General features: G+C 44.6%; 6 protein-coding genes across 8 annotated transcripts; 3 read left to right on the top strand and 3 right to left on the bottom strand.

Moving 5' to 3' along the window:
• Positions 1-20: 20 nt before the first annotated feature.
• Positions 21-13,271, bottom strand: LOC6605041 (protein enabled). Of its 3 annotated transcripts, XM_032720128.1 has the most exons (7): positions 10,656-13,270; positions 4,962-5,131; positions 4,766-4,839; positions 1,807-2,360; positions 1,365-1,534; positions 1,225-1,304; positions 21-1,163 (listed from the first exon to the last, which is right to left on the bottom strand). In XM_032720128.1, exons 1-7 carry the CDS (start codon positions 11,916-11,918, stop codon positions 988-990), a joined length of 2,487 nt encoding a protein of 828 aa, XP_032576019.1. In that variant the 5' UTR covers positions 11,919-13,270; the 3' UTR covers positions 21-987. The 3 variants fall into 3 exon arrangements, 2 of the variants coding, with proteins under 2 accessions (XP_032576019.1, XP_002029882.1); XR_004361934.1 differs by lacking the exon at positions 21-1,163 and having other exon boundaries at positions 1,892-2,360; positions 10,656-13,271; XM_002029846.2 differs by lacking the exons at positions 21-1,163; positions 1,225-1,304; positions 1,365-1,534; positions 1,807-2,360 and adding an exon at positions 2,855-4,276 and having other exon boundaries at positions 10,656-13,269.
• A 1,411-nt stretch (positions 13,272-14,682) lies between these two features.
• LOC6605039 (queuine tRNA-ribosyltransferase accessory subunit 2) lies at positions 14,683-16,130 on the top strand. The gene is made up of 2 exons (XM_002029845.2): positions 14,683-15,822; positions 15,882-16,130. The coding sequence occupies exons 1-2, from the start codon at positions 14,759-14,761 to the stop codon at positions 16,072-16,074; spliced, it is 1,257 nt and encodes a 418-aa protein (XP_002029881.1). The 5' UTR covers positions 14,683-14,758; the 3' UTR covers positions 16,075-16,130.
• LOC6605038 (GDP-D-glucose phosphorylase 1) lies at positions 16,105-18,237 on the bottom strand. Its single transcript, XM_032720131.1, has 4 exons — positions 18,154-18,237; positions 17,113-17,492; positions 16,354-17,059; positions 16,105-16,293 (listed from the first exon to the last, which is right to left on the bottom strand). Exons 1-4 carry the CDS (start codon positions 18,161-18,163, stop codon positions 16,142-16,144), a joined length of 1,248 nt encoding a protein of 415 aa, XP_032576022.1. The 5' UTR covers positions 18,164-18,237; the 3' UTR covers positions 16,105-16,141.
• On the top strand, positions 17,642-19,130 carry LOC6605037 (SAC3 domain-containing protein 1). Its single transcript, XM_032720132.1, has 4 exons — positions 17,642-17,872; positions 17,928-18,101; positions 18,161-18,697; positions 18,778-19,130. The coding sequence occupies exons 1-4, from the start codon at positions 17,817-17,819 to the stop codon at positions 19,058-19,060; spliced, it is 1,050 nt and encodes a 349-aa protein (XP_032576023.1). The 5' UTR covers positions 17,642-17,816; the 3' UTR covers positions 19,061-19,130.
• Positions 19,131-19,206: 76 nt separating this feature from the next.
• Positions 19,207-22,518, top strand: LOC6605036 (fez family zinc finger protein erm). Its single transcript, XM_002029842.2, has 2 exons — positions 19,207-19,722; positions 19,818-22,518. Exon 2 carries the CDS (start codon positions 19,921-19,923, stop codon positions 21,928-21,930), a length of 2,010 nt encoding a protein of 669 aa, XP_002029878.1. The 5' UTR covers positions 19,207-19,722; positions 19,818-19,920; the 3' UTR covers positions 21,931-22,518.
• Positions 22,519-22,667: 149 nt separating this feature from the next.
• LOC6605035 lies at positions 22,668-23,599 on the bottom strand. Its single transcript, XM_002029841.2, has 3 exons — positions 23,420-23,599; positions 23,283-23,328; positions 22,668-23,158 (listed from the first exon to the last, which is right to left on the bottom strand). The coding sequence occupies exons 1-3, from the start codon at positions 23,471-23,473 to the stop codon at positions 23,013-23,015; spliced, it is 246 nt and encodes an 81-aa protein (XP_002029877.1). The 5' UTR covers positions 23,474-23,599; the 3' UTR covers positions 22,668-23,012.
• Positions 23,600-23,699: the final 100 nt, after the last annotated feature.

Here is a 23,699-nt window from a genome sequence, read left to right as displayed (position 1 = left end):
TAAAGAAAACACGAGTGGAGTGGATTTGGTTTTGCCTTTGTTCGTATAGAATATATTTGGTATATATAATTTACAATTGCTATGTTTTGGTTGTATTTTTCTGCCTCTTTGCATTTGATTTTTGCGTATATTCACTTTGAATTTGATGCTGCGCTTGTTGTATATAATATGTATATTGTATATAGGAATATTTAGTTTGTTAATCGTCTGTGCCGCTCGCCAGTTCTATGCTAAAAATTTGTCTCTCGTCTTAAAAACTATGCTCTAAATGTTACTTAGTATGCGTATTTCGGGAACTTTCATTGGGAGGTCTTTGATTTAGTATTCTCAATTTTGGTGTTTTCTCTTATCAGCTAATCGCTACTACTAATGCGGCTCATTTGGGGCTAAAGATTTGGGAACGGTTTTTTTAGTTGGGGGGATATGGCTGGGCTGGAAGGAAACCGAAGCTAATATGTTTGTATAGTTCTGGCCAGGATTTGGCCATGTGGAAGTGTGCTGCACCCTCTAAGCGCTATGGCAACTACAGAAATATATTTATGTATGTGTATGTATATATACTCGTAATATGTATATTGTTGTATATGGTTACCTTGCGTATAAATATCTATATTTGGCTTAAACTAATCTTTCTCCTGCCTGTTGCGTCGTGTTGATATCTGGTTGGCTTAATTGAATTTCATTCGATTAAAGTTAAATTTTGTTAACATTTAGGCTAATTTTACTAGTGTCTGGTAGTTATCCATCGGGAGACCACATTTTGTTTGTCGCCCGCTCATTTAATTTAGCACTTAGTTTTCAATGATTTTGCACGCGGCGATTAAATTAAATTACTCTCATTTTTATGTTTCGAAGACACAACAGTTACTGGTCCAGTTCCAGGAAGAAGTATATGTATATGCGTGTGTGGGTGTGTGCGTGTGGGCACTCATCTGCCGATGAGGATTGCATTGTTTTTCGGATGGGGTCCTACGATAATGACAATTTCTACCGGGGTCCCGTGTAACTGTACTGCAAGCCCGTGTGCGTCAATTCGTTGCATACTTCGCTGCGCTGCGTCGCGGCATTTAGGGCGGCGAAGGCGTGATGGGGGCGTGGCGTGGTCAGATGTGCTTGGGCATTATGTTGTCCCGATTCATAGGCAGTTAGGTCAATGCTGGGCGCTGTAAAAATCAAGTATAATATTAATAACCCTATTATATTGCATGATAATTCTATGCTTACCAGCGGCATGCATGCGATTATATAGATTCTTTCGTTTCTTCTTCAACAGCGTGTCCAAATTATAGCTCTCCATGCCAGCTCTGTAGGAGAATCATGAATTTTAAATAGATTTGCAGATCAAGCCACTCGAGGGAACTCACTTTTCGGGCCTTCCATTGCCCAGGAGCTCCTTGAAGGCGACATAGATCTTGTTTAGCGTCAGATTGGATAGCCCCTGGCCCAGATATCGTACAAATTTAAGTTGTTCACATTTGGATAAAGCGCTCTCGTGGAAGTCCAAAAAGGGTCGATGATCGGATATCTGATATTCCTGTCGAAATGCAAGAGTACGAAACGAAAAAAAGGTGCGGAAATGGAAGAGAATGGGTGAAATACATTAAGTTCTATTCCATCAAGGACGGGCAAGAGTTTTGTTCATTGCACTGGGTATCAATAGATGAGGATGCAATTTGGATATGTATCTATGTACACAGATGGAGTGCCAATGTTTCGAACGCCAATTGGGGGGGCTAAAGAACAAAGCTCCGCTAGACTACAGTGGTGCCTCCTGCTGATATCTGCTTTCGATACACTTTTGCTCACATTGCAAAACTTGATGAAGTTTTCGATGAGTATGTACTTTTCATAATTGCTCAGACAATGCTGGCTACTACTCTGTATACCGAACTGTTTCAATAGCTCCTGCTTCTTGGGCGGCAGGCGGCTAATGTGAGTGCAAACCCCATCCTCGATCCTGTGCGTTTCGTGCACGTCGAAGTTCTCGTAGATGATGAGCTGCTCCAGCGATCTGGGCGGTGGTCCCAGTGCCGGAAGCGGCGGTGGAGGCAATAGGGCCGGTGGAGCTCCACATCCGTAGCGCGGATCCATGGTCATCGGGTGTTGATGTTGATGTTGATGCTGCTGTTGCTGCTGCTGCGCCGTCGATGATGTCACATAGCCCGCTGGCATGGTCACCGCATTGGGATTAATCACCGATCCTGGCACTGGGTTGCTGCTGCCACTGCTGCCACTGCTGTTGCTGTTGCTACCGATGTTCATGTTGCACGTGTTGCTGTTGTTGCTGCTGCTGCTGCCGCCACCGCTGCCGGTGGCGAACTCCAGGGAGCCATCGTTGGCCGCCGCCATGTTCTTGAGGTCTACAAGAGAGAATCGGAATACCAACACACTCAGGAAGCGGAACTCCAAGGATGTGTGCGAGTCGACTTTCATTTGAAATCGCCTCTGAGCTCAGAACAAAATTTTGAAAAAGTATGTAGTATCAATTGCAATGGCTTGCATTAACTTCAAAAAGTAAAATAATATTTATACAATGTTTAAAGAATATATAAAAATCTATATTAGGATAAGATAAAATACCGATTGTGCTTGGCTGAAAATCAAATGCGATTTTTTACTTGAATCGCATGTTTTCCTTGGCGCTGCATGATTTGATTAATTATATTGCCCCAAGGTGAAGGAGAACTATGACCATTAGGTGCAACATTGCGTTCTCTTTTCAATTTTCAATTGGAAGCTTAAAGAAAATGAAAGTTCTCCTCTATATTAATTGGTTTAGCGCAAATGCAGAGGCGCGACGCAGGCAATAAATCTCAAGTAAAAACAACATTCAAATCGATTTTCTCTCAATCGCTTCTTGCTAGTTGTGTATATATATTTTCTGGGTTCGCAAACAATTTCCATATATATGTATGTATATCGTATGTTGTGTTTAGTTAGGATTGATTTTACATTAACATACATATCATTTGTTCTTGGCTTACTAAAATATATATTTATATATTACCATATTAAATAGCATTAGCATGATTTTCTATACTCGTGTTCTTCGTGTTGGTGAGCGTGTAAATGTGTGATGTTTGTGTGTAAATGTAATAATCTCTTTTCAAGGAATAACATTGCATAGTTTTGGGGTAATGATCGATCGTTGTCCAACAATTTCATTTTATCGTCGTCAAACGTAATACAAAATTTGCATAGTTTTATAAAATTTGGCAAAAAGCTTGTGTAAAATTAGTCTAAATAAACGAAACATAAACTAAAAACGAAGAGCACACTAAAAAACTAATATGACGATGCACATCAACGGAAAACTATAATCTAGGACAGGTTGGGAGGATGATGGGGGATGGGCCGAAATCCTGAATCCTGAATCCTCTGCCATGTCCTTCTGCAACAGCCTAAGCGTGTCAACAGGTGGCGCCACCACCGCTGTCCTTGGCGCCACGCCGACCCCAATCTCACATGGCCGTGGGCGGCAATGGCCCGCCTCCTCCTCCTGCTGATCCAGCGCCTCCTGTTGCTCCACCAGCACCTCCGCCACCAACTCCTCCTCCCCCAACCGCCTGCTGTGCGTTTGGTGGTGGTCCCGGATATCCCATCGCCGCCATATGCTGGACATGTGCGTGGGGATGCGGATAGTAGTGTGGATGATGCTGCTGCGGATGCGGATGACCATGGGCATAGGCAAAGTGATGGGCATGTGGAAGACCGTGATGCCCCGCCTGGTGGTGCGGATGTGAGTGTGGCGATGGTGGATAGTGATGCGGCAGCTGGGGATGCGAACTGCGCGTTGGCGTTCCTGGTTGCAGGTGGTGCGGAAGTGAGTGGGGTAGCGTGTGCGGATGCGAGTGCTGGGCATGCGGATGCGGGTGCGTGTGCGGATGCTGCAACATATGCTGTTGCTGTTGTTGCTGCTGTTGATGTTGCTGCTGCAGGTGCTGCTGTTGCTGTGGTGTCGTAGGCGTTACAGCTACTGCTCCTGCTGGCATTGTGGGCGTGGCTGGCCTTGTGCGTGGTACTGCCTGTGCCGGCGTGGCTGCTCCCAGCACCGATGTTGCCACTGGTGTTGATGCCGTGGCCGTTGCTGCTGATGCGGCTGCTGCTGCAAGTTTCGGTGTTGCAGGTGAGTTGGGTGCCAGCGGATCCTGCTCGGATTGCTGCTGGTGCTGTTGTTGTGGTGTCTGTTTGACCGGTGTGGATGTTGTTGTTGTGCTGGTGTTGTTGTTGGTCTTGTTACTGGTGTTGTTGGTGATGTTGTTGTTGGTATTGTCGCCTAGTGATTGAAAGCGTATGCGTTGGAAAAAGAAGAAGAAAGAGGAAACACAAACAAATTGAAGTCAAAAATTAAAATAGTTTTCTTTCTGTTTTTTTTTTTTTTTGAGCGCGAGCAGGCAAAATTGATTAGTTTACGAAATTTTGTAAAAATAGGCAGGCCAAATTGTAGGTAGTTTTCTTATAATTTTGATAGGAAGAAAACGAAATAGAAAATGACACGAAATAGAAATAGAAATGAGAAGTGCAAAGTAGAAAAATCATTAAAATGAAGTTTCGAGTGTATTTTTAAAATTTAGCACATTCGCCACTTGGCTTTCATGTCTCGCTTTTTATTTTTTTTTTTTCTATTAATTTTCCTCTGCCTGACTACATTTTCGGTTCATGCTGCCTTCTGCTGCATTTGCACTACACGGAAATCGGGTATGGCGGAGTCGGGTGTTCTAGGGGGTTATATCTACATCTATATTTAGATATAGATTCCACTTACCAGCTGTTGTGTTGGCCAGGAAGCGCTTGGTTTTGTCGAGTATATAAGGCAGATTGTAGCCATCCTTCGTGTAGCTGCAAAATAAAAAGGACATTCATCAATTATAATAGCATGCTTTTAGGCTACTCCAAGTTCGGCAGGATACTCAATTATCGGGGGACATGATGATGATGATGACGATGATGATGATACTCACATTTCCGTGCGTTTGGTGCAGAACAGATTCTTAAAATTGCTATAAATGCAGAAGAGCGTAAACGTCGGCAGTCCCTGGCCCAGATATCGAGCGAATTTGATCTGCTCCGGCTTATTCAAACCGCACTGATTCAGTGACAGCCATGGCCTGTGGTCCTTGATATCGTATTCCTTTTGGGGATAGTTTGAAAATGGGTACATTTAGTATAAATCATATGTGCAATTTTTACCCCAAGTAGGGCCAACATGTATTTCAACGTTTCTCTTTTCAAAATATGTTTAATTAAAGTTCCACTTATAGTTGAATTTAGAATTCCATTAAAATCTAATTAAAACCCAGCTGTGTGGCCTTCGTCAAAAATTTCAGATAACGAAGTAGTAATGCATTTTAATTAGATGAAAATTAAATTAGAAATCCAACTCTAGTTGTAAAGTAATTTTCCAGACATACCGGTTTTACTGGTTGGTAAAACCCCGCCCCTAACCACCCTTCCATTAGTTTTAAACCAGCTTACACCTTTCATGTTGAAACCCACCCCCCATTCCACCACTTTTTAGCATAATTTTCTCGACTTTTAGGCTGTTTTTCCACGTAGAAGTATGTGTGTGGGGATGTATATAATCATGGACGTCAAATTCTATGGCTGCACATATGTATTTGCCTTACATAATGTACTTTCTCTATATGTATGAAAAACCAAAACCGACCCGACAGGCTCACCCCCAAAAACCCATACACATGCGAGCGAAAACTTTACCCACTACTAATCAAAACTTATAATTCGTGTACAACGCAAAAGTTTAAAACGAAAATTTTACACAAAAGCCAAAAACTTGCAAAGGACGATGGTTGGGTTGGTCGGAAAAACAACGGGGGGTGGGTGGCAACGGGATCTGAATAGCATGCCAAAGCAAAAGCTCCACATACACACACATACAGACATTGGCTCACACACACTCACACCCCTACAATGTATATTTTATAGTGTAAAAATATAGAATAGGGCGAAGCGAAAAAGGAAGCAGAAAAGGCAGCAAAGCAAACCCAAATAGAAAAGCAAACAACATTTTCAATGAAGCCATTTTGCCCCAAAAAGAGGGGTTGGGGTTTGGGGGTTATTTGCTAAGGCCCCCCTTTTCAAAGGGTTACCATGAAAGCCTCTCTGTCTGTGTGTGAGTGTGTTTCTGGGTTTGGCGAGTGTGTGTGTGTGTGTGCGATAGCTAGATGGTAGGCTTAATGGACGATTGTGTGAGTGCGAGTCTTCGGCAGCGCAGAGAGTTCAGTTCCGTTCGTCGTCGGAACTTATCAACATCCTCATAATCAGGGTTTCCACCATCCAACCAACCCATCCACCCAGGGTTACCACCCACACCCACCTCAAAAAGGTCCTCTCACACATGCGAATTGCTGACTGTGCTGCTGTACGTCTCACTGATTGTGTATGTGTACGTGTGTGTGCATACATTTTCGGTTTTGATTATGTTAAAAATCAATAGAGCAAAAATGGAGTGACATGCCGTGTCTTGCTTTTTGGGCGAATAGTAAGCGAAAACTTTAAAACCCCTGTCAAAAAGCAGGAAAACACTGGCTGACAGCCACTCCACACACTCTCTTATTTGCTTCTCTTATTTTCCAGCGCTGACAGACACAGCCGACACCTGGCCACTTCTCCAGGTGTCTCATTAACAATCAACTATGCGGGGGCGTTGGGGCTTAAAGGGGTGTGGCGAACATGGTGGTTTCTGGATTGTTGCTGCTGTCAAGTGGTGCGCCCCCTTCGGCCACACCGCCCATGGCCACTCAACTGTTTCACAGTTAAAAAGCACACAAAATAACGACACTCTAAGTTTATTCAACTATGGGATACCCTATTCTTGGGTTTATTAAAAAATCTTTCATTTTATATGTAATCTTTAACCAATTACTACAAACTATCAAGACTCCATTATTGATTGTTAGGTTTTAATTGCCTACTTTTTAGGGTTTGTCCAAGGATAATAATAATCTGTTTAGCATGTTATCACTAAGAGATGTACCCTTCAGTTTTTAGAATGATATGAAAGTAATGTGTTCAGAAATAGAACTTTGAATGGAAAAAGTTTTTTTTTTCAAACGAAGATGTGTTCTAAAGCACAGACTTAAACCCCGACTGAATCAGCTGTATACATATCTTACCTAATTACAATATACCCTAGTAATTTACCTCTAAAGGTTTACAAGTAAAGAATAAAACAAATATAACCAGGAAAAGAGGAATGAAAGCAATGGCAATGTGTTGCGGTATTTTGTTCTTGTTTTCGCTGCTGTTTTCCGTTTTTGTTTTTATTGCGTCTCCTCCTTGTGTTCGTTTTTTGTTTTCTGTTTTTGTTTGTTTCTTTTTTCTTGTTTTTTTTTTTTTTTTTTTTTTTTGTTTTTTTTGCAAACTTATTGGCAGACATGGTTTGTGTTTGTGCGTGACGTAGTGAACGTGAGTGTGTAGGTGTGCGGGTGTCTGGGAGCATTTCGGGCGTTTGCACATGTGTGTGGCTGGATTGCGGTTGTTGTCTGTGGTGTGATGCGGTTTGTTGTTTGTATTGAGACAAGTGTGAATTGTTTTCCTTTCTCCTGTTGTTGTTGCTGCTGTTTTTGTTGTTGTTGGTGTGGGTGTTGCTTGTGCGTGCCGAGAAACAACAAGAGCAATAAAAGCCAAATGTTTGACTGTTGCTGCCATGATTTTTTGATTCCTTTTGCAAGGGCTTGCTTGCGTCGTGTGCGTTAATGTGTGTGCCCGTGTGTGTAAGTGGGGGAAATTTTCACACTTTCACTCTTTGGTGCGTGTGCTGCCCCATTCGACTGGTTTTATTTTTTAAAGGGTTAAGGGTTACAGCTTTCGACACCCTCTGCTCTGCTTTGTTTTGCCCACACCCGCCGTTTCTACACCTTTCCGTTAGGCAACTAATTTAGGGTTTTTTAATTAAGGTAAACCCGTTCTAAATGCGCTCTAAATTCCGGAAAAATGACCCCACACCAAACTAATTTAATGTGGTGTGTGCTCCCAAAAGGCGACAAAACGTTGCACAAAAGCTAAATATTTGATGTGTGCGTTAGAATTATACAAACATATGTACATATGTGCGCCTGCATATACATATATTATATATACAAACATATATACGCGTCCAAAGACCTGTATATAGACATCACATGCGGCAAGTACAGTTATATCGGCATGTGCCCGCATACATACATATGTATAATTTAAAATTATAATCAATGCCCATTATGTGCGCCTGCTTTCATACGCGAGTATGAGTGTGTGTGCGCGTAAATTGTGCGAAGCCGAGACATTGTACCTGCCCGAGCGCCACCCATTTTCCGCCCAACCACCCACAACCCCGATCCACCGCACCCGTTTCACATCCTCATCCACTAAGCTGTCCTTTACACACACACACACTCGGCCGTAAAGTTGGGCAAAACCGAGTGCACTTGTGTGGGTGAGCTGACTGCATGCGCACTTAGTAGCCTTCAACGACGCCGCTGGGCGACACACACATCCACAACCTCACCTACAGTCAAGCTTCCTAGGCCATAAACGTCCCACGTTACTATTCATTCAATTACAGCAAGCATATCAATTAACAACAAAGCAAAATGAAAATGGTAATTCTATCTATCTATCTGGTAATATCTAATTTATAAAAAAAAAAAACAAATTGAACAGGTTGATTAAAAAGTTAGAAAGTGCAATAAAATAGCTCTTAAAACCCTCCAAATAGTGGTTTGATAAGGTTTTTTAATCTCCGAATTAATATTCAAACTTACTTTTGCAATTTCAAAAAGCTTATTGGTTTTACTCTAACTAAATTTATTTATTTCTAATTTGTGTTACTATTCTTAGGCAAGTTCTACTGTACTAATGGTCGCTCCGATAGAGACATGTATAAAATGTGTTGATAAAATACAGACGCACTCACACATATGCAATACGAAATCGAGAGAGTCGGAAAAGGACATGCCCAAGCAGCTAGCGGACAGTCCGATGTCCCCCCATTTCTCCATTCCCCCGCACCCCTCTAAGTAACTTTATGATTGTATGTGTGAAAGCAAGGAGTGGAATCCAAAGAATTCAAGGGAGCAGCAGAAGAAGAAGACGAAGGACGAGCAGGAGAAGAAGGAGAATAGGAAGGTGGGGGGACAACACACAATTACTCAATAGCAAGCTTTTGGGGGTTGCCCACACCCACACTCGAAGCCACACACATACAGAACTACACACACTTTGGTAGTTCAGCCTTCAAGTAAGTTTTGAATTGAGGAAATGAAGGCGAGAGGCAGAGCGAGGTGAGAGAAAGTGGGAGCCAGGAGAGAGCAGCTACCGCAGAAATGAGAGAGCGCAACAATTTTGAGTTAGGGAGCCAAGTAGGTAAAGTAAAAGAGAGAGCGTCTTAGAACTAAAATGTTGTAATAGAGGGGGGTTTTTGGGCTTCCCTTCCGATTCGCCTACATCGTAATATCTCCACCCCCCATCCAGTTTTTGTTGTTCTTGCTTTTGTTGTATTATGCCATCAATGCCATTTTGTACATAGTTTTGGAGAATGTGTGTCTGTGTGCGTGAGCTTAAGAGCAAGAGGGCGGGGGGATGCGACGGGTGGGCAACAAATCTAGATGTGACTGTGTCTGTGTGTTTGTGATAAAGCGGAGCGTAATGAGCGTGGTGAGTGTTTGGGGTTGACTGCCATAGTGTTGAAAAGGGCGCCAAACGTGTCTGCGTGTGTGTGTTTGCTCGGGTGGCTTTCCGGGGGGTTGTGGTGGTGGTGGAAAGTGGGGATTTAGCCCCCCGCATGTATAGGTGTTTAGAACTCACACATACGCACATACATACATTGAGCACACATGATTACAGTTGTATGCTGAATTTGTGGTTGGCTGCAGTCGACGTTGACTGAGGCGCCGGCATCACTGCTCCTGTTATTACAATTTATAATGACATTTGTGTGAGTGGGGGGGCAAACGGAATCCCGAATGCGTGTGTGAGTGCGGGTGGAATTACGGCAGTGTGTGTGATATAGGATATAGATAGGGTGCATGTTTATATTATGAATATCCCAATTGCTATGTACTATATTTATATAGGGTGCGAGTGCACCGAAAAATGTATTACATTTTAGTTTAGCCAAAGTAATACACATTACTAACCTTCTAATCGATACATTATAGAAATGGCAATCAAGAACTCTATGAAATGGTTCTTCCTTATACATTTTCTGTAAAATTTACTTTTGCGGGCTACATCACAAAGCTTTTAAAAAATAGTATCAGTTAGATAAGACCAGTGATAAATTGACCTTTAATTCAGGCCTTCAATTGAGTAACTTATCAGCAGTTCTTCTTATCAAATCATAATGTATTGACCCCAGTCTATGAACATTTTCTACATGGATTTCAGTCTTTTGGGAATTAATAAACCTCCAAATAAAAGCTTTTGAATTAAATAAAAGGAAATTGTACTTCTAGATGTAAAGCATACAATCCCCTCCGCCAACCTCAATTAGACCCCATCAAACACCTAATTCATACATATGTGCGAATTGCATATGGAAATGGGCAGCGCGCGGAGAGCGTTAAAATATTCACACACACAAAATTTAACTCGCTAACACCCCGAAAACATCTGGAAACCCAACCCCTTCGATTTCGGGAAGCATAACTCACCTCGCAGAACTTGATGAAATTCTCCACCACAATCGATTTGTCCGTCAGCGTCATCTGGCCGGTGAACCGAACTCCCAGCTGCTTCAGCGTATCCTTCTTCTTCGACGGCAGCTTGTTCATGTGCTGGAAGATGCCCTCTTCCACTTTGTGCGACGGATGCACTTCGAAGTTCTCCTTGATCACAAAGCTTCCGAGTAGTTTCGGTGCATGAGAAGACGATGAAGCCGTGGAGGAGGAGCAACTGGCGCCGGTTAACAATCCCCCGAATTCTCCCGCACTTCCACAGGCCGCTCCTTCGGATGAGGTGTTCGAATTGGAGGCATTGAGGTGCGAATTGGGAAATGCTAGCATTTCCAGCGAAGATTCATTCGAATTGGACGATCCGTTGGATGCAATGTGCTGTAGATCAAAGATCGTCTGCTTTGAATCGTGATCGAAGACATCCAGTGCGGATGAGCTGGTGTCCACCAGACTATTGGAAGCCCGCGAAACGGAAGACAACAAAGCTGCTACTTTGCGGGAGGCAGATCGTGATTTCTGCGAGGTGCTAGTATCCAAATCGATCAGACCACCGGCAACGGGCGATTGAGCAGGCGGTGGTGGTGTGGCGCCTGCTTGGACGCCCGATTTACTAACACTGGCCTGCTTTTCCGCACACGAGCTAGTTTCGCTGGCGCTACTCGGTGTGCTGGGCGTAAAGTCCGTGGAGTGTCGCAGATATTTGATAAACTCAAAGGATCCATCGAAGTGCTGGGGCACTGAGCCCGATGCCGAGGCGGTGGATTGATGGCCATTGGGCGTGGCCACTGCAGTTGGCCAGCGATTGCTCGAAGGGGTGGCGGTGAGGGGAGTTGATCCTGCTGCTCCTGCGATTCCTGGAGTGGTCGTCGGTGCTGCTGATGCGCTGGCTTCGACGCTGGCGGAGGCAGAGGCAGCGGCGGAAGCATAGTGTGCGGGATTAACAGAACTACCTGAGTTAATGGAGGAGGAGTTTTCCCGCTGCGGCGTTGTAGATGCCTCGTAGTTGGGAAAATCCGATGCTGCCGTCGCTGAACTGCCATTGGGTAAATGTGTGTGGGAATACTGCTGATGTTGTTGCTGCTGCTGTTGTTGCGTCGCCGCGCCTGCGCCGCAGCCAAACACTTGAAATTCCTCGAAATTGGTGCATTTGAGCTCGCCATTGCTCAAGTACTTGGAAAACTCTGAAGGATCGTTGAGCGAGTTGAGGAAGAAGGAGCTAAAGTTGCTCGATATGCAGGACATTTTGTTCAATTGTTATATTTTTGTTTTATTTTTTTTTGTTCTCTTTTTGTGTAATACTGTACGTTATAATTTATTTAAAGCTTAAAATGGCACATGCGATATTTCGAAATTTTCTCTCGTTTTTCTCGTTTTGCTGCTGCTTCTGCGGTTCATATTTTATTACAATTTTCCACACACTCTCATCGAGGAAAAACACATGTGTGTGTGGGCCTCTCCCGCTTGTGTGTATATATGTATAAATTTTTCTTATTATAGCAAAGTGTAATTTATTATTCTTATTGCTCGTTCGCGCATTGCCTTTCGCTCCTTGAAAAAGGCCTTTTCCACCGTATGTGGTCGCTTCTAGTTGTTGTTTTTGTTGCTTTTGCTGCTGTTGTTGTTGCCGCTCACACACGTACCACTACACATAACACAAAGAGCCTGGAAATAGGCGCTTTTTGAAACTGGTCTGGTCGGTCTCTTTTGGGGCCTGTCTTTTTGCCTATTTTATTATTATTATTATTACTTGGCCTTTTTGCACTATTTTCACTTCCTTTTCGACCGTACGTTCGCGCCCACTTACACACAGACAGGAGGTAGGCTCACAGACACACACGCACACAACACCACACAGGCACATACAGCGAGGCGCGGTCGGCAGCGGCGTTGCTTTTTCCGTCTTCCTCTACTTTATATTTTCGTTTTTCTCGCTCGCCTTTGCTTTACTTTCAAAACAAATGCCGCTAGTGCTTCTGCTTCCATACGGAAAAACGGAAAATCTTATCGTTGTTGCTGTTGTTGTCACAGTCGTCGCAGAGTGTTTTCACCGCCGTGAGAAAACACAACATCGCCGCAACGCACACGAACGAAAAATGAGCGAAAAACATGCAAGCGCTGCGACGGAAATTTGTGCTCTGCCGGCGTCGCCGCTATTGCTCTCTTTCACTCTCTCTGTTACTGTGTTTATGGCAAGTCCTTTCCTAGTTTATGTATTTTTAAATCCTTGAACTATATTACGCATAGCCAATTTCGGTTTATCTATGTAATAATGTTTTGCACTTATGGATCAGCTAATGAACGCAGCTCCAGTGCATGAAACGAAACAATTATATTTTCCAACATAAATTTAAATATTTTTTGTTCTTTAAATTTTATTAACTTCTTTATGTAGCATAAACGGGTTTGGGCAGAAATGCTAAAATCATGAAATTCTCTGCATAAACACAGTTTCTCTCTCGCGCTCTCGCATTCTCTCGTTTTCCTCGTCGTGTGAGAGTGTAATCAGTTGTAGGTGTTTGTAGTTGTTGCTGCGCTAGGAAACGTGTATTTCTTCCTGCGCCATGCTAACCCTTTCCATATAAACCTGATTTAATCTTTGATTATTGTACTCTCGCTGGGGGATTATTGCTGCCGTTCGTTGTTGCTGGCTTTGCTATTTTTGAAAATTCCACTAAATTATCCGTTGTGCCGTCCGCTCGCTCTCCGCCGTACTTGTAGTTGTTGCTATTGTGCCTTTTTAGGCAGGTAAAACAGTTCATTTGCCTAGGGTTGCCACATCGTTGGGCGTTCCGCAGGACCACCTGGAATGCACATAAATGTTAAGTTTTATTGCCCTTTTTACAGTTCCTCCACATTTACGGCTGCCTTTAAGTCGTAAAACACGTGAACAGGTAGCGATCTGTTCAAGGTCACAGCTGTGCAGGAGGTTGGCAGCTCTGGCGGGCAGGAGATTTCGAAACTTCCAGTGGATATGTTCTAACTCAAGGAATTTTTATATCTTATTTGTTTGCATAAATGTACAATGTACATAATGTCAGCGGCAGACGCTGTTAATTATAAATACAACGGCGGCGGCAAGGAAGTCATCAATTTAAAAAGCTGTCTCTGCATTATTGTTATTCTAATTACCTCTTTTGCTGTTGATGCTTTTGGCACAATTTCGTTTTTAAATTCAAACACATTTATTATAAAAGTGTTTCTTCGAGGGGAGCTTATAAAGAACAGAACTATTTTAATGGATTTTCACACGCGGTTAGCCAATTTACATGTCTGTACATGCGAGCGCACATATGTACGGGCATACACATGTACGTATGCGAGTAATTTTTCAATTAATTTTAATTATAAACTTAATTAGGAAATCAATGAACGACGCGAACGGAACACACACGCACACACTTTACCGCCGTGCGACGGAGACAGCGAACATCCGATTGCACACACAACTAAAACAATGACAACAATTTCCATCAAGTGCGCTGCGCATACAACATAAAACCATTCACTCAGCGCTCCAAAAAGCGAACAAGCCCCCAAAAGCGAACTGAAGCGCTCGTTGAAAAGCGAACAAGCCGAAAAGTCGAAATCAACTGAGCAGCAGTTGGGGAAATACAACGCAAGCAAGGAGAATAGGGGCGCCAACCTGAAAGAGTTGCCAGATCGTGGACACCGAAAACTTTGCTCTTCCTTTTTAGTGGTTAGTTGCCTCCTACGCCCTTATTCGTATTTTTAATTCATATTTTAGCTGAAATTTTTTTTAGATTTATATAACACAATCAGCGTGGATCTAAAATGGTGGTCTATGAAATCTTGTAATTAACTATATTTTGAAATTAATTGAACTGTACATGAACATGTCGAAAACTTAAGCAAAGCAATTTTACAAAAATTTTAAAAATAGATTATTGGCTTATAGACAAATAGACATATATTTTAAGCTTAGTCAACGCGGCAGCGCACTTAACAATAAATAAATAAATGCAGCTGAATCGTCATCACTAATAGTTATCGTTATCGGGAACCGCTTGAAACGTGCGGTTGGTTATTATACATTCCAATAACAAATACTCATTCGAGCCGGAATGAAATTTGCGATCGAGAGTATTAGCAAGAATTCCGGTCGACTAGGTCAACTGCGAATCAAGGATGGAGGACCCGAGTTCAAGACTCCCCTTCTTTTGCAGACGACTAAGGGGGGAAGCATTCCGTGGCTGAGTGCGGATGTTTTCGAGACTCAAGTCAGCCGGAAGCCACAGGTGCTCCAATTCACACTGTCCACAATGGAACAGATGACCGAGGCACTTACGCATTGGAACAGTGGTGGGGGTCGAGGACTAAGCGACTACGTGGGACTACCAGGACATCTAAATATTCTCCTGTTACGAGACCCCTGTGAAACAACGCCTTCCGGAGGTAACGACCGGGATATACTGCCTTTGTTTACGAGAAGGGGCAAGGAATCGCTCTCTGCGGAGCGCTACATGGAAATAGTAGCAAGTTTCAAGCCGGACATGTATGAAGGACTCTGCGATGCGGACACCAACTTGGAAAGTGCTAAGAAGCGGGTTCAGAAATCGGTTGACAGGACAGAGAAGTTTATGCACTACATATACGAGCACCGGGGCAAGGTAAATTCCACTCTGCTAGCTCCCATTGTGGGCGGATATAACACCTTTGCGCGAACGCAGTCCATTAAACATGCCCGGGAACAGCCAGCGGGCAGCTATGGAGGTTACATCTTCGAGGGTTTCCACACGAATGGTCTATCAGCGACCACTTTGGATACTTCCGAACTACTGCCAATAGTAGAGCACTGCGTCAAGCAGCTGGAGGAGGACAAGCCTAGGATATTGCCTGGTGCATACACGCCCCTAACCATTCTGGAACTTATCCAACAGGGAATCGATGTGTTTGACACTTCCTACGCATATTGTGCTTCTCTGAACTTCAAGGCTTTGACATTTAGTTTTGTGCAGGATGCAGTGGAGCATGTGCCTTTCTTAGACATAACCGACGAAGCTATCAAGGAGGATTTTAATCCGCCGCTGAGCAACTGCAATTGCTTGACTTGCCAGAAACACACACGTGCCTACCTTCACCACCTGTACAAAACCAACGAACTATTAGGTCCCATCTTACTGATGGTGTAAGTGATCTTTGTCAATTAAATTATTCTTTCATTTATAAATTTTCCCATTCTTTCAGTCACAACCTTTATCACTACATGGATTTCTTTGAAAAAATTCGTGAGAGTGTGGCTAAAGATACGCTTCCACAGCTGACGGAGCTTGTAAGAAATCAGAATGGGAAAACACAGGTGGATTATTCCATTGCTGCCAACACCAAAGTAATTAGCAAGGCCACTATGGAGAAAGGATTCGCAGCGGCAGCAGTATGACATTAGCAACCAATTAAACGCTAAACTAAGTTTAGTTAGAAGCCTCTGATTATTTATTCTCTGTGTTTCATATCGTCAATGGTTGGTCCCAAAGATAGTGTTCTTGTCCTTCGACCATACTCGTAATTTGCTCGTACACAGCCTTTGGAGCATTGCCAGTTATTGTTCGAATCCTAAAGAGCACCTGAAGCTCTGTAAGGTTCTCCATTTTTTCAGCATCTGTTAACGAAGGAAAAAAAATTAGTTTAGAAACAACATTTTGTAGTGCGACTATATCACCTGGCAAGGGAATGTAACCAGCCAACTCACAGAAACCGACATTAAACTCGGCCAAATCCTTGTTTACACAGTACTCGGAGCGGGCAAATACGAATACCTTAACATTACCGCTTTTTCCGGGTCTCCGATCCTGAGTAAGGAACAGATTGTGTGGCATATTGTTCTTGCACATCCACATGGCGAGCATGTAGAGCTGGTCCACTTTCTCCGCCACCTGTTCATCACTATCATTCTCGTTAAATACTATACATATTCCTTCCGTGGGCGCCCTACGGCTCAAACGATAAACATAACCCCCGGCCAGCTCATCCAAGGGAACTTGGTCTATATATAAATCCTGGGGCATGTGGAGAAGATGAAAATGAAGGTGATTTACAGAGGCCAGTGCTCCAGGGCTATTATAACCCATGCGCATATCCTTGTCATCGATATTTCGCATAAAAGTGATGCAGAACTGAAGAGCGTCACGGGTAATCCGTTGGGTATGGTTTTTTCCTACTTCCGGGCAGATCAAAGTATGATATTTGGTGATTGGGCTCTTGTTTATGATCATCTGAACTTCGGGGCTGCCGTGTGCATCATCAATGGTCATGATCACCTCCTGGGCATCGACTTTATTGAAGTTGAACATCATGTGCTTAAAGGTGGGATTGAGGCTCTCGATGGTCTGGGGACGTCTGCGCTTAAGGTTTCGATCTGAATTAAGCTGGAGGACAAGATTCGATAAATATTTCTAGAGAACAAGAATATGCCACTCACCTCCGCATAGAAGCCCCAGTATCCTGGTATTTTCCGGCTCTGAGGGGATTTCTCTAATTGATACGAAAACAGCCCGGGCACCTTGTGCAGCTGGTCCCACCTCACCTTCATGGCGTTGAGATAGAACTGCGCCTTCCCCTCCAGACTCGTCTCGTACTTAACCTTGCTCATGGTGCGCCTCCGGACCGTTCGCTTTACCTCCTGGTCCTCTTTTTGCCTGCAATCCGCGGATCGGAGGACTACCAGCGGCAGCAGAGTTGCAACCTTCAGCGAAAACCTGTTGCTAAAGCCGGCAGCTATAAAACTGCCGTATTTTTGGGCCACATGTCGGTTGAATCGGAAGAAGGCTGCGAAATGCCGCGAGAACATTTCGTTTTGAGCTGGACGGGGAAAAACAAACTGAAAATTTAGTAAAATTTTTAAGGCCCAGACAACCTGACAACCCAGACCGCCCAGACAGCTGATTGCTGACTTCAGCGGCGTGGCAAGAGGGTTTGAAAAAACAAGTCAGCGTTTGTTTTTATAAATATGAATTTTAATGAAGTCCCAATTGCAATTTTATTAATTAGAAGCTGACGTTCGAGTTTTAAAAAGCATCTTTTATTTTCTGAATCCCATTAAAAAGTTTGCGCTACGCCTTTGATCCAAAAAACCTTCATCCCTGGTTTGTTTGTGCTGCTGAAATTGGCTGCATTCATCAACAAATGGCCCAAGTTCGAGGATCTTGCGAAAGTTTCTGTCCCGATGGGGAGGCGAAAATGTAGGTAAACGAAATTTAAACCCGAATTTAATATAACACCGTTTAATACATCCAGGCGTATTCGCGAGAAACTTTTGCACTATTTCGAGCTAAATAATGGTCAGAAGAACAAGCCAGGAGTCCTGGTCAAGGAGTTTACACGGTCCGCCGCCGATGTCAAGATGCCCCTGCCCAAAGAAATGCGCACAGAAGCGGCATTGACCAAAACAGTGGAATATCTGCTCAAGGAGCAAGTATTTTAGGCGCTTAATTGGCCAAGTTAAATCTGATAATTAATATACCTTGCAGCATAATCCTGGACACACGAAAGCCGTACAACGTAACTTACGACTTCATATTCGATCGATTGAGGGCGGTGCGTCGGGAGATCGTGATCCAAATGTACCATGCCAGTCAGAAGATCTGCCTGTTAGAGCCCATTGTGATGTTTCTGGCCTATAGTCGCTATCGCTTGTGTGAGGAGCCCATCGATAAGTTCGATCCCAAGATATGCAATCAGCATTTGCAAGAGTGCCTCACGGGAGTGCTTTGCTGTTACGAAGAACTGAAGGACATGGAATCATTTAGAGAACCCACCATTCGTGAGCTTGAGCGGCGCTGCTTTATAGAGAGCGTGTATCAATTATTTAATTTGGGTTCTCCGGAGTCCTTTACACGCGCCCTTTCCTTACCGGACTATGTGCGTCGGGATGCGACGTTTAAGCTTTGTTTTGGGATCTGTTTGGCCTTCCAACAGGGCAATTTATATAGAGTGCTCATGGGTGTGCCACAACTGCCGCATATTCTGTCCGCCGTGGCCGCCGCCAAGTTGCAGGCGATAAGGAGGTACACTATAACTTTTTCTATTGGTTGTCTATTGACATAATGCATTTATAATGTAAATATATATGTATGTATATTTGCAGGAGTTTGTTGCAGATTTTCACGCATGCCTACAACAACAAACAGCTTACGGTGCCGGTTCCTTACTTGTTGCGTTTACTGTTGTTCGATGGGCCGATTGGATTGCAGGACCAATGTCGGCATTATAATATATCCTTAACAGCGGATAGGAAGGCGGTGCAATTTAATAAGACTGATTTTAACCACAATGCAGAGGTATTTACACCCCAACACGAGCGCTTTGTGGAGTCGAAGCTGAAGCGTATTTATATTCCAGAAGTTCTATTGCTAAAGAAATTTAACTAATTATTTATGAGCAATAACTGTAAATAGCTCGAAATAATAGTAAAGCCATGGAGATTAATATATATTGTTATTGCGCATTTGTTTTCTTGTCGGGTGGCAACCCTGCTGACAGAACAACAAACCTATCGCCTATCGAAAGACAGAACGCCGCGGTATTTACAGCTAATAAGTGGTTTGCCAGTTGGAGGTTAATAAAATGCAATTTTTCGATAGTACATAAGATTCCATTTGTGCTGTTTTACGAAGTAATGCGAAGAGGATTAGCAATCTCAGATAAATAAACCGCTTGAGATATACACAAAGCGCGCGCAGGGTTGCATTGTGGCGCCTGTCGCTGCACACTACACACACACACACCCCACACACGCAACGCGAGAGAAAGTACCGAGCCGTTTCTGGAAAATACAATTCCGCCATATTAACCGGCAAAATTCAAAATATTTACACTGCCCGAGGTGAGCGGGATCGAGGTGGTCATCCAAAGCGAGAATTAACCCGCCATTGGGCAGCAGGAGCGTGGCGGGCGGAGCGGAGCGAGCGGTACGCATCATTCGCCGTCTGCCGCCGCCGTCGCACAATAAACGATAGGCATTGGCCACAAAAAAGTGGAAAAAGAGGTGGAGGGAAAGGCCAGTCCAGTGCAGCAATACCGACGAAAACACGTACGTTTGTCCACTTTGGAAGTCTGGCGAATATATAGAGATATATACATATTACGGATTTTTGGCCAGGTACTAATTGCCCACTTTTTCCGCAGCGCGCTCGCACACACAACACTAACACTCACGCACGAAGCAAGAGCGCCCACAAATACAAGCATACAGATACAGGCACACAGACAGGCAGACGGAGCAGCCGCGATGACAAGTCATCATCATCACGTCGGCGTCGGAGGGAACTTCCAGCCTCAACTGCATCAGATACGAGCGCCCATCGTGAAGAATCTATCGCTGGCCGCTGCGGCGGTACCGTTGCCCCTGCACTCCGCCCCGTCGTCGGCATACTTCACTCATGCACACCAGCCCACGGCGGCTGCAATTAACGAGCAAGATCCGTACACCGTTTTGGCGGGCGATCCGATGGGCGAGGAAAGCGAGAGCTTCCTGATCGAGGAGATCATCGACGACTATGATGATGAGGCTAATATCGTCGTAGACTCAGGCGAATTCTTTGAGCACTATGAATACTATCCGGTGGATCGGCTGGACAGACTTACCTCGGTCACGGTGGCTACGGCGGATGCACTGCCGCCGCCGATCATCATGCAGCAGACCAGCGACGATGAGGAATTCATCGAGGAGGATGGGCAACAGATGACATCCTCCTGCGATGGCGATGGCGATGAGGATGATGAGGCTACCGCGCCGGCTACGACAAATGCCTTCGAGATTGCCTCCGAGATGCTAACCACCATCGAGGCCACAAACATCAAGGAGGAGCAGCTCGAGAGCGACTTCTATATGAAGGCGACCGAAGATTCAAACAGTTCGAATGGCCAGCTGCAGGATTTTAAGCTATTTGGAAGCAGTCGGGTGGAGAGGCCCATGGGAAACTCAGTGGCCAAGCGCTGGAAGCAAACAAAGGTACCCATACGCATAACGCAGGATGAGTTCAATGTGACCCTTTGGTCCTCGCTCAACTCGGAGGATGAGGACGAGGAGGAGGAGTTGGAGGAACCACCTGGTTGTGCTGGCACCACATCCGTGACGTCCTCCTCCGCCGCCCAGAATGAAGGCTCACCCAGCATGCCAAAGCTTATTATTGACGAGCACATGATCAACCACGATGTCCTGAGCGATGGCATCGGAAACGAGTACGTCATCCTACCCGATCCATTCAGCGCCTCTGCGGTTACGGATGTGGAGGAGGTGGTTAATGCATTTATGGGCGATGTCAAAGGCGAGGAGGACAGCCAGCCGCTAAGTGAACAGTTGATCTATGCGGAAAACCAGTTGGAAGAAGCTTATGGTAACATCGAGCTAATCGAAAATATGCCGAATAATGTGGAGCTGATACAGACACCGGGACCAGGTATAGCCACTGTGTCGGTAGCGCTATCGAAGGTCAACGGATGTGTACCGAATCCACAGCCGGCTCTCCCAAAACTAGTGCTCCAGAACAGTAGCACCAATGTGCGACTGAAAAGTGCGGGAAATCAGTCAAAGGTGACAAAGAGGCAACTCACGGCGGCGGCTCAAGTGGCGACACCAAATCCCCCACCGCCACTAGTGGCTTCCAGCAATCCAGTCCGACCCTCACGACCCACAATTGTAACCAAATTACCGACTGCAGTGGCCAATCAGACGGCTGGTAATGCCATGGGAGCAGCTGGCGCGGCCGCCGAGGAGGATGAAGAGCCAAAGTTTCGCTGCACCCATCGCGGCTGCAACAAGGAGTTTCGCAACCATTCGGCCATGCGCAAGCACATGCACACGCACGGACCGCGCGGTCATGTGTGCAACGTCTGCGGCAAGAGCTTCGTAGAGAGCTCCAAGCTAAAGCGCCACCAGCTGGTGCACACCGGCGAGAAGCCCTTTGAGTGCACCTTCGAGGGGTGCGGCAAGCGCTTCTCGCTGGACTTCAATCTGCGCACCCACGTACGGATACACACTGGCGATCGGCCATACCACTGTCCCATTGATGGCTGCTCCAAGTGCTTCGCCCAGTCAACGAACCTCAAGTCCCACATGCTGACGCACACGAAGCCCAAAAGGAAGTGGCCGCGCGCACCGCAAGTGAGCAACAACAAGACACCGCTGGTGGCCAGATACGGGCGACTGGAGCTTGGTGAGGATCCTCGTCTAGTGTACGTAGAACAGAACGAGGAAGTGGCGTCGGTGCTGCTGGATGGCACGTCCCTAACATCCTAACTAGTAGTGCGCATTAATGTGTGGCAGGTATTGGCATGAGATGGTTAAAATATTAAAGCTCCTTTGGCTCCGGAAGGCATTATTGTACAGTTAGTTGTAGCCAGTTTTTATCTGTATCTGTAACCTGTAACGAGCGAAGCAGCCGGACGAGATTGTCACCTGGTGAACACATCCGCCCGCTGCCCGCCCCTTAAGTAAGTAGTGTAAGTTCATTCTCTAACAAAATAGGATTGCAGTGCAAAAGGAAGTTAGATGGTAGCCATTAATTAATTTCCTTCACGGATGAAGAGCAGTTCTAAGAGTTTAGCTTGTAGCGTAGGCTAAGTGAGTCCCCCGCAAAACCAAAACCGAACCGTAATCCCCGAAGAGCTCAGCCAAACTGTCACCTTAAAAAGCCCCAATTTGATCTGATACTAATCGTGTGCGATCTTCGCTCGAATAACAAAACGCGCACTTTCTTTTCTACGAAAACAAAACAAACAAAAAAATAAGAAAAATACACAAAACTAGTTTTACCATATTCAATACGCATACACCATAGGCTATCTATATATTTTTGTAATGAATTATAACACTTAGAGCATTGAAGTACGGATTTAGCATGTTCAACGTCTGTTGGCGCTAACAATAATTCACAAATGGAAGCACATCAGTTAAGTCGGAATAAACAAGGGAAATACCTCTTCAAAATTAAACAAAAATAAACCAGGAAAACAATGCAACAACACTTGCGTATATCATTTATAATTTTTTTTAACTATTTCACAGTGCGATTGTGTAAGCGTTAGATTTATTAACTGACTTTAAACTTGTAACTACTGCTAGATAACTACATTAAACGGTGAGGCAGCTATTGATGGACAGTCGCCGGGTGTTGTCCACTTCAGATTCGGATCAGCAGGCCATTAAATCGCCTCTTTGGACATGTGTCGCCTATAGCTACGTTCCATTCATTGATTGCGGTGTATAAACGCGTGCGGATTAGATAAAGCTTCTCGGCGAGGTACAGATACGCGGCTATTTTGGATATTGGAACGGAGAACAGTACACACGGTTGTTCTGGGCATGGTCTGATCGGTATTTTAGGTGACCTTGAGCCCATGTCCTTGAACTCCGGGAATAATATCCGCAATGGAGGCACTTGTTGGGCCAATCAATCCGGCCAGGGAGAGCAACACGGAGTAGTTGAAGTACCAGAAAACGCAGAAGAGTACCATGAAAATGACGTCTGCAATAAACCGAGAGCAATAATAACCCTGATAAGCGTGTAAATTCTCCAGAAGCATGACGAATCCGTCGGATATTCCCAACTAGTTCGAGGGTGTGCTATTTGTCCAGCAATTAACACTCACGTATCGTTATCCGCTCCCACTTTTCCACCATGTACAGCTCGGTGACCTGCAAGTTAATGGGGTTCATTTAAATCAGAATCCCGTGGAGCACAGCTTCTTAGGTGGAATATGTGCGTAATTTTATGACTATTACGTACCATGAGGTATCGAAACCACCAGTAACTGGCGAATTCCACGAGGTTGTCAAGCATTGCGGGTGCCGAATCGGGTAAAACACTAAAAAGAGGACAAACAATAGGGGCGCAGCGCGTTTAATTTGTTTAATTCCCCCTACTGGCTGTGTACTAACTTAAACACGGTAAATCGATATTGCTGTTTTATCGATAATGTGGACCGCCTAGTGCTGCAAAATGCGTGTTTAACAATGCTAATAGAAGGGTTGTATATCGACTGTTAAGGTTAATTAGAACTTAAATA

The sequence above is a fragment of the Drosophila sechellia genome, chromosome 3L, assembly GCF_004382195.2.
Source record: "Drosophila sechellia strain sech25 chromosome 3L, ASM438219v1, whole genome shotgun sequence".
Taxonomy (NCBI): Eukaryota; Metazoa; Arthropoda; class Insecta; order Diptera; family Drosophilidae; genus Drosophila; species Drosophila sechellia.
The sequence above is the reverse complement of the archived record's forward strand: the minus strand, read 5'-3'. Positions and strand labels throughout refer to the sequence as shown.

Bases quoted from the DNA above. Each gene is read 5' to 3' on its own strand.
- LOC6605036 (XM_002029842.2), top strand. From the start codon at position 19,921: ATGACAAGTCATCATCATCACGTCGGCGTCGGAGGGAACTTCCAGCCT.
- LOC6605039 (XM_002029845.2), top strand. From the start codon at position 14,759: ATGAAATTTGCGATCGAGAGTATTAGCAAGAATTCCGGTCGACTAGGT. The intron at 15,823-15,881 runs GTAAGTGATCTT...CCATTCTTTCAG, and splicing joins GGTCCCATCTTACTGATGGT to TCACAACCTTTATCACTACA.
- LOC6605041 (XM_032720128.1), bottom strand. From the start codon at position 11,918: ATGTCCTGCATATCGAGCAACTTTAGCTCCTTCTTCCTCAACTCGCTC. The intron at 5,132-10,655 runs GTGAGTTATGCT...TATCCCCAAAAG, and splicing joins ATTTCATCAAGTTCTGCGAG to GAATACGATATCAAGGACCA. The intron at 4,840-4,961 runs GTGAGTATCATC...TTTATTTTGCAG, and splicing joins TGCACCAAACGCACGGAAAT to CTACACGAAGGATGGCTACA.
- LOC6605035 (XM_002029841.2), bottom strand. From the start codon at position 23,473: ATGCTTGACAACCTCGTGGAATTCGCCAGTTACTGGTGGTTTCGATAC. The intron at 23,329-23,419 runs GTACGTAATAGT...ATTAACTTGCAG, and splicing joins GGTGGTTTCGATACCTCATG to GTCACCGAGCTGTACATGGT. The intron at 23,159-23,282 runs GTGAGTGTTAAT...GGTTTATTGCAG, and splicing joins GTGGGAGCGGATAACGATAC to ACGTCATTTTCATGGTACTC.
- LOC6605038 (XM_032720131.1), bottom strand. The intron at 17,060-17,112 runs GTGAGTGGCATA...CTTGTCCTCCAG, and splicing joins ACTGGGGCTTCTATGCGGAG to CTTAATTCAGATCGAAACCT. The intron at 16,294-16,353 runs GTGATATAGTCG...CTTCGTTAACAG, and splicing joins TGGTTACATTCCCTTGCCAG to ATGCTGAAAAAATGGAGAAC.
- LOC6605037 (XM_032720132.1), top strand. From the start codon at position 17,817: ATGGCCCAAGTTCGAGGATCTTGCGAAAGTTTCTGTCCCGATGGGGAG. The intron at 17,873-17,927 runs GTAGGTAAACGA...TAATACATCCAG, and splicing joins CCCGATGGGGAGGCGAAAAT to GCGTATTCGCGAGAAACTTT. The intron at 18,698-18,777 runs GTACACTATAAC...GTATATTTGCAG, and splicing joins AAGTTGCAGGCGATAAGGAG to GAGTTTGTTGCAGATTTTCA.